Below are 16448 nucleotides of genomic sequence, written 5' to 3' on the forward strand. Positions count from 1 at the left end.
CGTTTCCTGATTCATGCACCACCTGCCTGATGGAAGCTCTGGAAGAAAGAGTCCCAGGTCTGCCCCAGAAATAAGAAATGGTGACCAGGAAGGTTTAAGAGCAGAGTAGCAAGCTGCTGCCATCTCTGCATAACGAAAATGAGATGGATTGCCTTTTGCAGACACCCTTTTGGACATGGGCCCTGAGTAACAATGTGTATTTCCTTAATTTTTTCAGCCAGGTAGTACCTCATCATTTTTTTGCCCACACACATTACTGCTTCCAGGGTATGGGAAGTTGCTTTCCTTTGTGTTTAGTCACAAAAATGGCTTTGAGAGCAACAGTAATAAAACAGGCAGCCTGCAAATTTTATAGTAAGATATTTATACTCTAAGAAAGCGCAACCATGCCTGCTGGATATTTGTCTGGCTAATTCTTGCTGTTGACAGGAAGCAAACATTCAGTCTCAAAACATTTACACGTATCCGTATTGACAACACGAACATGTATTCGGCATCTGTGTAAAAGATGTGCTGCAGTCCTTTGGATTATTGGCTGTCTTGCCTGCTATAACAACCGTAGGCCAAGTGACTGACCAGGAATCTGTACACACAAGTATGGAAGATTCATCACTATTTCATGAAAGACTGAAAAACAATTTTGGATTGATGGTTCTTTATTTCTTTGATACAAAGTATGAGGGTGCTGCTGGGCATTTAGAATGTCTTTTTCTCGTTGTAGTCATTTCAGCTTCCTAAAGAAACCTTCCTGGGTTTGTGTGTCCTGGCAAAACTTCTCTCTGTTTTCTCTTTCATTTTGATTTATTTGATGTACTAAGCTCATACGGAACCATGCTCTTAAAACAAACTTAGATTCTACTACAGATTTGAGCATCTCTCAATCATTTCCTGTATAATTTCATAAAAAATTCTAGGATTTTTAAAAACAAAATATTCCTCTTAAGTAAGAGAATATTATTATGTCTGAATTGTCCTTACTTTTATTATTAAAAAGAACAGTTTTGCAAATAAAATTCCTTCTCCCTTCCATGTATATTCTGTTACTAAGCATCTAAATGCATACCTTTCTCTATACTGACTTCATGGGGTGAAAGTTGTTCTCCACAGTATATTTGGCCTTTCACTGTCGACATATATCAATGGGTTTGCTCTTTGGTTAAACCCTTAAGGTTCACCAGAGACCCTAACCAAATAGTTTTATGTTCAGAAGGTGCCTGAATATTTAGGAGCTACTGATGCAGCTTCTTGCTGTTGTTGTTATGATCTGGATACAGGCTTAGATATATCAGTCAGCATCATTGGCAACACCCACCTACCTCTCTCTTTCCAAGGCATATACCAGATTTCCCATCTTATCTTAAATGGTATTGCTACCAAAACTCCCTTGATACCTCCTCGTTACACAAAGCATTAGGCAATTATACAAAAAAGTAATTAGATGATCCTGAAGATGATCTTGGATTGTGGGAAAGGGAACAAATCCAATAGTAAATTAATCTACTTAGGAAGTAATAGGAGAAACATTGCATGGGAAGGTGGAAGCTTATCTATAGGGAATAAAAAAGGATGACAGAAGCATTAGATTTTCTTGTAAGTTCCCAAGCTGAAAATGGGCATAACTGTGAAGGCAACAAATACGTTGCAAGGATGTATCAGGTGAGATCTTTCCAGCAGGTAAAGGGTAATAAAAGGGTGAAATTATGTGAGTCACTGGTGTGAGGTCATCTAGTGTAGGGTTAGAGTTATCCACTTTACAGAAAAACCCAGGATGCATCTTTCAGCCCCATATTTGTGCCTTCTCTCTCTACAAACTGTATTGTTCTGGACATGAATTTCAGTGTGCAAGAGGCTTCATACATGTTGGCATTTGTGTGCAGGGGATTGTCCTTCTGCTGGTTTCATGTCCTGATGCCTCACAGTCATCATCCAGGTGGCTTCAGTATGGCCTCCAGATAGCATCCTTCATCGCACCTTTTTGGTGTGTGACTGCCATGTGCTGTACCAGCAGGTGATTTTAAATACAAGATGACAGTCAAAATAGCACTAAATAGCTACCTTAAATCAGAGAAAGGAAGGAATGTATTTGCTTAAGATTAAAACATATTATTCACTTGATTCTTTTTCATGTTTGAGGTATGTAATTTGTAATGATAAGAAAACTTATACAGGTTCAGAAATTCAGATTAGATTAAAAGACAGCATTTCAACCATTTTATCAGCATCTTCAGCTTACCTAGATTGTAGAACTATCTTGAATCTGAAAAAAATAGATTGGAGATCTTGAAAACAGATTTTTTGATGATATTTCTTCTCTGTCCTTTTTTTTTTCCTTAGCTGTCTCTTTCATGTCTGGTTACCCATAATAATAGCATTTTTGAACTTCAGGCTACAGGTAAATGTGGTTGATATATGATGGTGCAACTGGTATTTAACTGCAAAAGGATCTATTGGAAAAGATCATGCTATAAACAGTAATGGGCAATATAGCTGTAACACTATGGGGATACTTAAATTCTGATTGTCTGAAGTACCATGTAAGACCAAAATTGTAGAGCACTGAATCTGCACAATAATTTTAACATGGGTTTTTTTCCCGACCTGTGTGTTGTGGCTTATCCTGTTTTGTGCTGCCCGTCCCTGCTGTGCTTCCCCTCCGCAGCACAGATGTAATGTTGGTTGTGCCCACAGCACACTGCCCTCTTGCTCAAAAGGTTATTGGTATTTGAGCATTATGGTGATGGTGATATCAGGATCCTTTTCTTAGTATCAGGATCATGAAATATTCAGCAGGTATTGCTCATCTCTGCCTAAAGCTCTAAGATATCATGAGTGTTGATGGGTTGGAATTGGAACTCTTTGCATGTTATCCATAATGTTTATCATAACAAAGGTTGATGTGCCAGAATTGGCCAACTGGCATAAAAAAACCACATTTCACTTTCTTAGGAAAGTGCTATCACTTTGCTGCCTTTTAGAAACTATAGTTGCTTTCTGAATTACAAGTGCTTTGCATAAAGAACATAAATTGCTGTGCTCTTTATCACTGCTTACCGTATGACAAACATACCATCCAATTTTTCAAGTGTGGTGTCCTGAAAATGAATGTGTATTTGAAATGAAAACCATTTCAGTACTAGAGCATCCTCCCTCTGGAATAGGCTGAATAATAACATGTTCATCACCTTGGGTTATTTTAATATTTCCTGAAGCCTGCACAAGATGCTTTCTATTTTCTTGTCAAAACATATTGAAATGAAAATTATTTTTAATAAAGTACAGTAATCACAGTGTGATCACCAAGTGCATCTTCTCCTGTCAGATTGTTTCTTCCTACTTGCGAGTATTTGCGGTTACTTAATGTTACGAATGCTGAGCATCTAGTGTTGGGAGGAAGAGAATGGAATATTTTATTTCTCACAAAGAGCAGTGGGTGATACAGAACATCCTCCTTTGCCTCCTAGAATAGTATCATTGTTTAAACCTGATGCTAGAAGAGTTGACTGCTGAAGGGTTAAATTTCTTCCTCAATATTTCGTTGCTTTCTTCCATAGGTACCATACAGTGGAAATAGAGCTCTCATTGATACTCTTGTTTTGTTCATGTGTATCCGTCAATGCCTGCTGGAGTGCCTTGCCAGATACCAAGCCTGAGAGGTGCATGGCAATATCAGCATTCATTTCTAACTAGTCCATGGAACTGCTGGAGTTAGTCTCATAGCTTCTTAAGTTATATGCTCTTTTGGTGAACAGCTGGTGGATAATTTGCTTAGCTTCAGGTAAATTGAGGTCCAGTATTTAGAAGAGAAAATTGCTTGTCTTATACAGGCACTGGGAGCTTTCAGAGATAATGGCTGAATGATTTTATTTTTTTTCCTAAACTGTTTTTGTACACCAGGTTTTTTACTCAAGTCACTCAGCTCTAAAATAAGTGATGGACAAATCTCAAGAGATTTGGTTTCGTGTCTTACCCAAACATTACCCAAGCTAAGTAAAGCTCTGGAGTCTGCATAACTGAGCATGAAACCTCAGAAGAACAGACTTTCTCATGAGAGTGTCAGTGTTTCCTGCTGGCTGGAAATACCAAGAAAATAGTCTTTCTTGTGGTATTTTGGAACTTCAGCATCTGGACATTGCTGTAATCAGAGAGGAAAGCGAACATGAAAAACTGTTGTTGAAAAAGCAAACCCTTTTTCAGTTTTGGGTGTAAGGTTCCTGTCAAGTTTTTCAGCGGAGCTATTAATTGATACCGTAACTCTGAAAGTAGGTCTTAATCTGAAACTGCAAGTTCTGGCTATTTTGTTCTGGGTATTGCAAAACATTATCACTTGTGAGTCATGGAGTATTTCTTCAGTCAAGGGAAGAAACTGCTATTGTATCCTTCCCTCTCTTTTATGTAAATATGTAACTAAGCACTGTTCTTGGAGTACTTGTTTTTTGGGAGAACATTCTGCTTCCTTCAATCGCTGCTTCAAGTGTGAAATTCATCTCAGCTGCAGAGCCACAATGAATGTCTCATGCTAAAAAGTCTAGTAAAATTAAACCTAAGACTGCATTATATAACTTATACACCAATAGTAAAGTTATAGTACTAAATAACTGTCATATGAAATCATATGTTGATTTATATGGAAATTGTAGGTGTGAGCTATCCCTGTATTTAAAAATAGAGTTAATCTTAATTTTGGATTTTGACAGTGAATCAATGGGACTTGCAGAGAAAGTAACTTCAGAAGTTAAAGGTGGAAAAGCATGTTTACCTCTTGTCCTTTTGCCACTGCAAGATTTACAGTATGTTCTCTTCTTTATTCAGTCCATATTTAGAAACTCTAGCAATGAGTTTTCCATCACTGCATTTATGATTAATCCAAGTTCATTCTGTTAGCAGAATACCAGGAAATGTTTCTCAACTCCCCTCTCAGTTTATTTTCACCAACATTTGTGTTCTTTGACCGGTCCTCACAAAGCTTACATCTCACTGTGTATGCTTGGTCATGCGCTGTGATTTGGTTACTCATAGGTCCTCACTTACATCTAGGTTTACTTTTAAGACCCCAAACGCTTGCTATATTGTTAGGGATAATCAAATGGAGTTCTGCTGTTCGCAAAATTTGGATTTTTATGGCTGTATCTGTGGTCTTTCCAGAATTTTCTCCAGTTTGCCAGTCTTTGTGGTTCTGAGTTGCCAGAAATGCAGTGCAAATGTTGAGAGTGTAGTCAAGTGCAATATCATTTTCTTGATAGGTATATTTGCTACATCTGTACTGCTCACCCCTCTCCCGCTTGCCATTGTTATTGCAATCATATTTCATAGAAAGCTCTTGTCAGTTTTGAGATCTGCTTTTGTTCTTTCAGAAAGCAGGATTTTGGAAGAATCATATTCTAGAAAAATACACACATATATGCATATACCTATAGTTATTTATTTATTGTATAAGTACTTCTTTCCCACATACCATAGTTTTACAGGCTTCTTTGTACTGTTACTTATTGGAGATTGCAAAAGTTTTTCAACTTAGTAACATTTTAAAATATAAGAGAAGATCATCATGGGTTCCATACTTTGGTTTTGCGTGTAAATACTATCATTAATCAGTTGTGCAATTAATAATAACCTGCATTCATATATACTTTATTTAAATCAAAAAAACTGAATGTTAAAAATTAAGAATGTGTTTGCAAACAGGTGTCCAAAATGTGTTTGGTTGTTACCTACAGTACCGTTTTTCTCTGGTTCTGTTATAAAGGGGGTCACAGAATGCAAGAAGCAAAAGAAATCACTGCAGGAACATAATCAAAGTGACAGTTTTGTGCCATATTTCCATATGAAGCTAAAGCAAACAAAAAAAATTGACTCTGTATGCATACTTAACAATGCAGGTGTATCTCTGGGGGGTGATCTGAAAAGAAGGGACTATCTTTCCCTTCTTGCATTTAAGCTCTCAATTTCCAATTATTTTTCTAACTATATATATTAGCTGTTTTAATTAAAAGGTGATGATTCACCACTTTCTAGCCACTGAGAACATTTTTATAAAGTAGCGGTTTAAAAATAGTAATAATGTAGACTATTTTACTCTTACTCTGAGCATTTGGAGCTGCAGGAATCTTTTGGCAGAATTGGAACAATGAAAGAAAAAGCTGCTTTCAGTAATTTTGTGTTCAAGGGTGATTCAACCTCTTTGCTTGCTAACTCTCATTTTCCAGGGCTTATCAGAATTCAATTTGATTCTTTATCTGAACATAAAACAATGTCTGAAAATTGTATAGTAAATTACTGGATAATCACTTTTTTTGTGGACTACTTGATTATCAGAATGAATGCTGACTTTTAAGAAACACTCTAAATAAGTACTGGGCAAAAGTGAACTTTACAACTTAAATTGACTTTGGTTCTCTTGAAATCAGAGTGGTTTCATCTAAGCATGAAGGAGAAAGGATTGTATATATTTGTTTAATGGGGTATATCTATTAGGGTTTGTGTAAAAACCTTGTGCATATGTGTAATGCAGATAGGTATGGAGGTGACATCATAAGTTAGAAAAAGACATTTTATTTCATGGTTTCTAAATTCAACAAGTAATTTTTACTGCTGTCTCTTCCCTAGACTGGTATTCCTCTCCCTCATCATGGCACCTTTTGGGAATGATTTTCAATTTCCGACCTCTAAGCAGCATTACCAAAAAAGATTAATGAAAAAACCCAAGCACTCTCTTAAGAGGATTTTATCCTCTTTTTTGTTCAGACAGTCCCTAAATTTCTTAAAGACCCAACATGTATGATATGCTCAGCATTGTCTGTTCTGGTTTTCAGATCTGATATATTGAATTTGAGATGGCCAGAAACCATGGCTGGACTTGACTTAAATACAAGTGATTTACAGCAGAACCGTGGTTAGAGGTCAGGTGTAATGTTTGGCTTTGTGGCAGGGTGAAGCTGGCAGCTCGCCAGCCCCAGTTTATCCTCCCTTGTTCATCATTGCTTCTCCTTCCCAGCCCCCAGCAGAAGTTACTGGCTTTGCTTGCTATGAGGTGCTTTGCTCAGTGGCATGCTAAGGCGCTCTGCTCCTCATACTTTTGCTGCTCTTTTTCACCTGGATCATCAGGACAGAGCTGCCATGGGTACAGAGCTGTGCCTGGCTGTGCATGGCCCTTTCACACTCCTCTTTGGCTGTGGGTGAGCTGGTTCGGTGCCAGCAGGAAGGAGGGAGCCACTGTGGGGACCTGAGGGTGTGTGTCGAGGGCAAGAAGGGGGGCAGAGCCCGGCTGGTGGGGGTGCAGATTAGTTCAGCAACCGTGACAGGTCCTTCTCTGATGGCGTCAGCAGTGACGTCTGCTGATGGAGAGTCTTCCATGTGAAAAAGCACCATGGTGTGCTAGCTGTAAATACTAATTGGAGCACCAAAGAAATGATAAATGCTCCATCCCTGGCAGTGTTCAAGGCCAGGCTGCAGGAAGACTTGGGCTACATGGTCTTAGTGTGAGGTGTCCCTGCCCATGGCGGGGGGGGGTTGGCACCAGATGATCTTAAGGTCCATTCCAACCCTAACTATTCTATGATTCTATGACCAAACTTCCAGGATACCCTAAAACCTCTGTTCCCATTCATTTCTAATACCTAATGCTGCTTTCAACAGCGGCAGAGGACCTTCCTCAAATCTCCAAAAAGGCAGCCAAGCCCTCACTCCCATCTCTATGTGAATGGAGCTCCCCTGAGGCAGGCTCTGAAACCCATAGAGAGCAGCAGGAGCTTGCCTTTGCTGTGTGCCACCACTCCTGCACTTTGCAATAATTGTGGGAGCTGCAAGTGGCAGGCAGTCCCTTAAATTATTTGGCATTACCCTTAAGTACCCAATCAGTCAGGGCAATTCAGAGTTTGATGTCTAAGAGCTCTACGCACCTGCAATTACTTAAATCCACAAAATTTCACCTGTAGGTATTTGCAGGCCCAAAAATGTTGGCATAAAATTAGAGGCTATTTCCTAAAACCTGTGCCTAAATTTTGATGATATACTATATGAGCGGTTGTTATTTTGAAATGGATTTGCAGAAAGGAATTGAAAATCTCCAGGCATCCCATCTGTGTTTAAAGTAACAACAATAACAAAACTTTAAATTAGCATAGGAGATTTAAGACATTTCAGGAAAACATTGATTAAATCTGCCAATGAAATGAACGTGTTTGGCAAGTGACCTAATTAGTGTATACTTGGTTCTTTTTCGCTGCACTGCTTACCACTAATTGCTGTTCTGCTGATCTTCTCCTGACAAGTAAGAAAAAAACAAGGATGAGGGATTTGTTGAGGAAATAGTGACATTCAGTTTTAATTCATTTGAACCTACTGCCAAGCTTAATTATGGAACTGTGAAACTGAGGCCGGGAGGCCCCCAGCCATTTAGGTTATAGGAGACAGAGATGTTTAGAGTCTGCCAGTGTATTTGGGTAGCACTCATTGCAGCTAGCCAGAAACTTCTTGCTGATGCTTAGTTGTTTTCTTTCCCCCACAGGTACAAAAACACTGGGTTTATTCCTTAAATTGAATTGTTTAGCTCTAATGGCATCAAACCAAAACAAAATTGCAGGCATTTTATTTCTTAAAGGAAAAGTTTAACAATTAGTCTAAATAGTCTCATCTCGGGTTTGTTTGTATGTGTGTTTGCATGTATAAACTAGTGATATGTCATTCTACAAAAAACCTCACCTTGGGATCCTGGAGTACTTGTTGTAGCATTGGAGTGCCAAAGTCACCCTCAGTGAAAGTACACTTGAGCTCAGGGGCTCACATTCATGATAAATTCAATTCCTGTCTCTCGAAGCAGCAGGGGATAACAGAGCTTTCCCTCTTTGCATTTGGAGCTCTTAAAGGAAAGGGCAGATGCTTCATGAAAAAAGTGGGAAATAGTTTTGGTTTCCTGTGGTGGTGATGGATTCTTGTGAGCAGAGTCTGAAGGTCCTGGTTTAGAATCTGAGTGTGTTTTTCATGATGTTCTGCATAAAAAGGGGGGGGGGGGGGGGGGAGGGGGTGGTAAAAGTATAACACATTGACCAGAATGTTTATGAGGCAGTGCACACACAAAAAAAGAGGGGAAAAAAAGAAGCTGTGGAATTTTTGGGTAGCAGAGGGTGGGGCTGGTGGGGCTTGCACTTGTTTTTGAAAGAGCAGAAAGATACGTAGACGTTTTTTTAGAGCAGCAGCATCCCCTTGGCAGATCCTGGTCTGAATCCCTCCCGCAGGATGCTTCCAGCCAGCCTGCTGCCTTTCCCAGAAGGAACCAAGGAACAGTTATCCAAGCCTGAGCAGCCAAACCCGCCCATGCTGCACCTGCCAGGGGCAGACAGAGCAGCCGAGTTCTGCTGGCGGCGTGGAGGGGAGCCCAGCCTATACCTGCTCTAGCCACAGCCTGGGCACCAGGGAAGAGCTCTTGGCACAGGGAGTTTGGGGATTCTATGGGAAGAGGTGGAAAGGGAGAGCTGGAAAGGGATGTTCTGAAACCAAGCCTTAGCTTCTGTGGGGACTAAATCTGAAAAGTATATAAAACAAAACACCAAAACCCCACAAACAGTCAAAAACACAGACAAAAAAAGCCAGCACTACTATGTCAGTGCCTAAAACTCAAAAAATGAAGTGAGATTATAAACAAATGAAATATGTTAGTGTAGGTCACCAACATAGGCTGTAAACATCTGCATGGAAGAACATAAACTGTACAAGAAGGCAGCATGCCTGGTTTTCTGTTATATAGCATTGTAGGGTTCTTGTAAGGATACTTGAATGCTGAAACAGCCTGGGAACTTGGCTTCCCTTGCATCAGATTGATATTCTTTGGACGGGTTTTCAGCCACGGAGTGATTTTGTCCTGATGTTGTCCTGATGTTCTGGGGGGGGGGGAGAGATGTGTCAGGAGGGGGGAGCAACAGAAAAAAGATTACATGAAAAGAAAATGAACTTGAGAGAAGGAAGAAGAACAGTTTTACAGTGAGGCTGGGAGTAGTAGTACTAGAATGCATAATGAGCGGCTAAAGATGCAAGGTTTTTTGTCTCGAGACTCTCACTGGAACTCTGATATGGTTATATAGCCCCTTGTGCCCACTGAATAAATGTCTAGAAGATATTCATGGCTTTAGATATTATAAAACCATTAATATCTAGTTTTAACAGATATTTAACAGATAAATGTTAAAACATGTTTTTTGATTAACACCTGGCCTGATGTTAACATTCAGTAATTCACTATGTTACATATACCTAAGCCCTATAATACAGCACTGGAATATTTGTACACATTCTGGTTTATATTTACAAGCAATACTAACTTAGATGTGAATACTTACCATGCTGTCTGGAAAGTTGTATTAAAAATAATTTCCCTTCTATTACTGCATACATGAATCCTGCACTGTACACTGATGATAAATATAAAAATCCAACTCTATTACCTGCTTTTGATGTTGATATTAAAACTTTTTTTTTTTTCCACTTTTACCACCCAGTGGGCATGAACATGGTGAGAAATAAAATGAAATTTAGTGTCCTGAGAAGAACATCTTCTTAGCCTTAAAAATAATTTGCTCTGCGTTTGATCCATGCCATCCCATGACTTCCAAAGGCATTTCAGGTTTCCATCTTTGCGTCTCTGGCTTCTTGTCAGGGTCTGCCATCTAGGAAAATGGAAGCTGCACCTAATTGTATCTCCTCCTTCCAGAAGCTTCTCTCCCAAAGGGCAAAGGCATTAGAGAAATCCAGAGAGGACTCTTGCTCTCTTGTAGCATGGTTTTTTGTTTGTTTGTTTGTTTGTTTCAAAGCAGCATCGGCTTCACTGCCACTCTGCAGTGAACAGTAAGGTTGGATAGCATACTGCAAAGCAAAACGCGATGCAGAACAAGTTGATTTAAAAATGGCATGCACGGTAGCAATAGAAAGGGAAAATCAAGTGATGGAATCTTACCAGATAAAACATCTCCTGCCTCTCCAAATTGACCAAACTCTAGTGCACTTCTTCATGGTGGTGTTTATTCGCTCTGCTGTCCCAGTATACGGTTGTTCCAGGCTTTCCTTCAATATGTAGTAATGCCCTACTAAAAACTTTACCCCAAACAAAATGGAAACACCCCCCCACACCAAAAAACAAACCCAGAAAACTGAGAGAAGAACAGAGAGATTCAGCTCTTGACTCTATCAAAATAGTGCTTTTCATGCTCAGCAGTTTCTTTAACAGTTTTGTCTGTTTCTTACTGTTTTCCATTTTCTTAGAACTTTGCGAACAATATTTAAGACAAGAAAACAAAAAAGTGTATGTGCACAAAATTATTTCATTATTGGACTAACCCCTGTTATCAAGTCACGCATACATACCAAAATAATAATAAAGAGATGTTTATGACTTGAGGGGCAAGGTGATCAAAAGCACACACTCTTCTACCAGTTTTGGTGCAGAAAGGAGGGCAATAAGGCCTCCCAGGAGTAGGAAGAAAGTCTGGCAAAAGAAATAAAAATGGATACAGCAGAAAAGCATATCTGTGGTTACCTCCTGTATGATGTGTATTGACCTAGTAAATTGAGATATCTGCAAAGGAGCTGCTATGCTATAAATATACTTGTGCTAATATTATTAAAGCTTTCAGGCAGTTCACTTTTGTCCGTATGGCTTCCCAGGGAGATGCCAAAGAGGTGGCCTCTGGCCACAACTTGTCTAAACAGCACATGCCTACCTGTGCTGTAATTGCTTAATAAGATTTAGGCTGGGTTTTTTCCTGGGTGGATTGTGAAATACATGCAGCTGCCTAAATAGGTGCTTGGCAAGATTTTAAAATCTTTGTAACTCTATTGAAACCTTTATGTGGAAAGCGTCCCTGCTCATGGCAGGGGGTTGGAACTAGATGATCTTTAAGGTCCCTTCCAACCCAAACCATTCTATGATTCTAAGGCATTTGAATGCTGTTTGAAGATCAGACATAGTTGAGTGCTGAGAAGTTGTGAAAAGTCCATTCTGTGTCCTCTTCATCCTCTTTTGTGTCTTTAAGAAAATAAAAATACTTCCAGAGTTGTTGATACCTAGGAACGGTTTAACAGCACTGGTTTTGCTGGAACATACCAGTCTGGTTAAAGGATGGAAAAATTGAGAGGGAAGAAGAGAAGATAGGAAATGATTGGCTGATTAATAAACTAATCCAAATACCGGGGGTAGGAAAGCTACTTAAAAGCAGATAATTATGCCTTGCCAGTCCCTAAGATCAAACCTCACTGAGCCGCTGTTCTAGTAGGGATGTGTCCCTTGTTTCAGCAGAGAGGGCGACGAGATGAAAGGGATGTGGTTTAACCAGGCTGTGACTTTATTATGTTACCATCTTCTAGAGCTCTCTGCAGTCACTTGTAGAGTGCAGGTTGTGATTTCTCCCTTAATTGCTTCCACCTGCTCCAAAAGAGCACTCTCTGCCCCTACACAGATGGCCCCAGCCTGCTGCAGAGACCTGCTACCCTCCTCTTCCTAAGCTGAATCCTTATATGGGTTCAAGGAACAGGGAAAGGGTGGTGTTTTCTTATGAAACCAGCCATTGCAGGCTATAGCTGGGTATCACAGGGAGGCCATACTGCTGCCTCCTTGCATGGAGGAGATGGGGAGGACTCCACAGCCCCATGAGAGTGTGTTCTTGGGCTGCCAAGGACCTTTTATCTGCTAGGACAGACAAAGAGCTGCCTTCTGTCCCCCTCTTCTGTATATCTTCCTGCACTTTAAAGCTTCAGGTCATTGCGCTTGCCTAAACACCACTAAGTTCAGGAGGAAAGGTGTGAGAAATAGAGGTGTGATGTTTGCTGATGGTGGCAGTGCTACTGGAAGACTATGAGAAAATATGAGAGAATGGAAAGGATTGCGTTCCTTATAAAAATAACATCTTTATGTATGCAAATGCACATGGATGATAATGAAAATGTCTGTTTGTCTGTTTATCTTTCAGGTTACGGTTTTGTAGATTTTGACAGTCCAGCAGCAGCACAGAAAGCAGTAGCATCTCTGAAAGCAAATGGCGTGCAGGCGCAGATGGCAAAGGTAAGAGTAACCATGTTTATTGCAGGATTATCTGAATTAAAATTGGGTTTGCTCCTATTTTTCTTAAGGTCTTGGTCACTTTTTGCAATGTTATTTTTTTTGTCCTTTGGCTCCAGTGCCTTAGTCAGACTATGGCTTGCCTGTGTTCTTGAGAGCTGTGTCTTGTGTGATGGGTTCTGCCCTGATATTCTCTGTCTGCCCCTCTTTCTGGAGAGGGTTGTAAGATGGAGAGCACTGGAGTTGCAGAGGAGGTGGAAATGCATTTGTGCTGACTGCAGTGTGAAAAAAGTTGCCTTTTCTTCACCTTGGAGTTGTCTTCGTTTGGTTCCTTTGCCTGGGAATAGTTACTCTTTTCTGGCATGCCTGGTGGACTTCTCTGAAGGAGTGATTGACTGAACATAAAGAAAGTTTTGTTTGGTCTGTGTCAGTTTGACTTCTCCTGTCTTTTTATTTTGAGGATGTAAATGGAAGTGTTGAATGAATGAATAGTTGCTGCAGGCTGTCTGGAGGTGACTGGCATCTGTTGTCCAGAGAGGCTGCAGGAGCCATGCTGTACATCTTGTAGGAAGCACAGTGAGCACATACTCTGGTCTTGGAACTGTCCTTTGTCCCCAAGCAAAGGGGTGGATGAAGGGGATGGGGGTTATAGCAGTGGCCATCATGTGCTCCAGCTGTTGCCTTTCTGAAGGCATAATCAGGAGCCTTTGGCTCTAGACTGTGTCAGTCAGCAAAAATAGCTGTTGTTTTGTACTTCAAAAATGCCTTGTCCTAGAATCACAAAAAGCTCTTAATATTGCTTGATTTAGTCTCTGCAAAGATGGTGCCGGCCTAGAATCTCAAACAGTGAAAACAAACAGGTAATTACAAAAACAGAGGCAAATCAGCTAATAAACCATCACCACATTTGATGATTCCTATTTATAGTAATGTTGGTGATTTAAAACCTTTGTTTCTCAACAGTAGCATACTAAATATATTTTTTGTTAGTTTTTTTGTTTCTTTGTTTTTAAAAATCCTTTGTGGTAAAAGAGGTTCTTTTGCTTTCTACTGAACTCACTCACTGTGCCTTAAAGTAACTGAATGTCATCCATGTATTTCTGTTTAAGCATACCCCACAAGGCAAGCTATGCTGTGTTACTGGCTCTTAGTTTTTATTGACATATGGCAATAAAAATATTTGCTTCAAATGGGTAAAAGATGGCAAACTGAAGAATGTGAACTGAGGACTATGGTATTTCATTTCTCAGATATATTGCCTCTCGTTGTTAAAATAGAGGCAATTCGACACATTAGTCAAGCTGTGAAAAAGAAACAAAAGACAGGAGATATATTTTGACCTATTGGTTATTATCAGCCATTTTTGGGGAGGAGTAAATCTTTAAGTACGTTAATCTGTAAAGTTGTAGATTTAAAATTAGACATTTAAAGATAGGATTGAAAGATTAACCTGTATTTGGTATTCTCATGATTCAGAACAAGGAACAACTTCGGCAGTTGCATGTGTGGAAATATCAAAACAATGTGACTTAGAATACTGTGTTTTGGATTGTCAAGTATTTTTTGGGGAAGAGCAAAGTCTGACATTTTCGGAGTGGGAAAAGCTGTACCAGCCGCTGAAGTTTGTTTTCTGGGGGATCTGTGGTGGGAGAATTTTTTTTGCCCTACATGATTTTGTGGCAGCTGGTGTGTACACATTTGTTTGCATAAGGCTGACTCTATTTTTGTTATTTAGCCATGGTGCCTGGAATCCCAGATAGGTTCTTTTTAGTGCATTTGATAGTTCAAGATAAATATACAACCGACTTTTCCTATCTCTAAAAAAAGTAAAAGTATTTAGAAAAATGGGGATTCAAAGGAAATTGAGACGACTCTACAGAAAGTACTTCACATTGCTGAGAAGGCAGGAGCCTGGGAACACAAATCTATCTGGAGAAGCACGTTAGTTCCTGCGCATGGTGAAAGCCAAATTGCATAACAAGACTGAAAGACAGTGTTACCTGCCAGTATCTGAATTAACAATGAGGGCTCAGAAGAGGTTTGAAGAAAGAGGCAGAAGAAGAATTTAACCTCCACTTTTGGAAGTTTATCTAGAGCAGTTTTGTTTCGAAAATTGCTTAATTAGTGGTGACTATCAAATGAAATCAAAGAAAAAAGACTAAGTGTGAAAAAATAACCTAAACCTTTTTATGCCATACCTTTAAACAGTACAGTCAGTGTCCTGTATCTTTTGTTCTGCATTGGAAAGCAGTAGATCGGCCTTGCGTAGAGGCCCAGGAGAAGACTGCAACCTGTGTTCAGCAGATGTCAAAAGCCTCAGTCCAATCGTGGATGCTTTTCAATAAAGGTGAAAGAGGCGTCAGCCAGCTTTTGCTATGTGCTGGCCTTCTCCAGTAGCGAGAGAAGGTATGCTGAAGTGTCGCTATAGTCTGTGATGTTTTCCTGGAGAGAACTCTTGCTCGGAAAAAGAAGTTCTTTATAAGTTTTAACACAATATAATTTTTCTCATAGAAATCCAGGAAATCTTCTTTGAAAAACGAAAAGCAGAACTGGACCCCCACCCATGTTGGCTAGCAGAAGTATCTTGTGGATACTTGAGTAAAATAGACTCATTTTCTCGATGCTTAAATACGGCCACCTCCCTCATTTTTATAGCATTTGGACACCTTTTTGGCTGATTTTATCTCAGAGTGCTGCTTCTGGAAGAAGGTTAAACTCTGGTGGATTTATGCTCCAAGTCCCATCAGTGTTGGAAAACTTGTTCTGTCAAGGCTAATATACCCCATAATGCTATGCAGGGAAAACCATCATTAAATGTACTTGAATCTCTCTTTTTGTTCTGGTCTAAAGTAGTCAGGAGAGAATTCAGCTGAGGGAGAACAGCAGTACTATGCCTGCACAGGTAGTGGTGGCATCTGGAAAGTGAGGTTTCATGGGTCCATGGACCACTTGGTGTAACAAGTTGTTGGTGTCTCACCCATGTGAGATCTGTGTGAGACTCTTGTACACACATATGTTGTTGCCTCTCTCATTTCTTTCTCATTTGCCTCTCTCATTTCCTTCACACATGCACCCAAAGCAGTAGTTTTGACTACTGCCACTCTCCTGTGCCCAGTGAAGTTCACCTTAGTTGTCTATAATTTTCAAAAGTGATTGTTAATAATTTCATTTACTGAGAAGAATTAATGCTATGGAGCTGCTGAAGTGACAATTTCTCAGCTGGCTACCTTACTTTATTATGTGCTTCCTGCTTGCCTTTGGAAATAACTCAGACATGCAGATTCATTTGTATGTATGTTGTGCCTGCTTCTCCAGGGTCGTAGGGTCCAGGTGGGTTTTTTTGTTTTGTTTTCATACTGAAAATGGCAAAACTGATATGTCACTGAATAATCTCACAATTGATTTGTCT

The 16448-nt window shown here is 39.8% G+C and overlaps 1 protein-coding gene across 3 annotated transcripts in view; it reads left to right on the top strand.

Moving 5' to 3' along the window:
* Positions 1 to 16448, top strand: part of RBMS3 (RNA binding motif single stranded interacting protein 3) — a gene marked incomplete at both ends in the record, with an annotated part of 444014 nt that overhangs the window by 177179 nt on the left and 250387 nt on the right. For all 3 annotated transcript variants that reach the window (XM_080610082.1, XM_080610080.1, XM_080610081.1), the window contains one exon: positions 12951 to 13042. In XM_080610082.1, coding sequence (XP_080466208.1) covers positions 12951 to 13042 — 92 coding nt within the window. The remainder of the gene's footprint in view (positions 1 to 12950; positions 13043 to 16448) is intronic.

The sequence above is a fragment of the Psittacula echo genome, assembly GCF_963264785.1.
Source record: "Psittacula echo genome assembly, chromosome: 2".
Lineage (NCBI taxonomy): Eukaryota > Metazoa > Chordata > Aves > Psittaciformes > Psittacidae > Psittacula > Psittacula echo.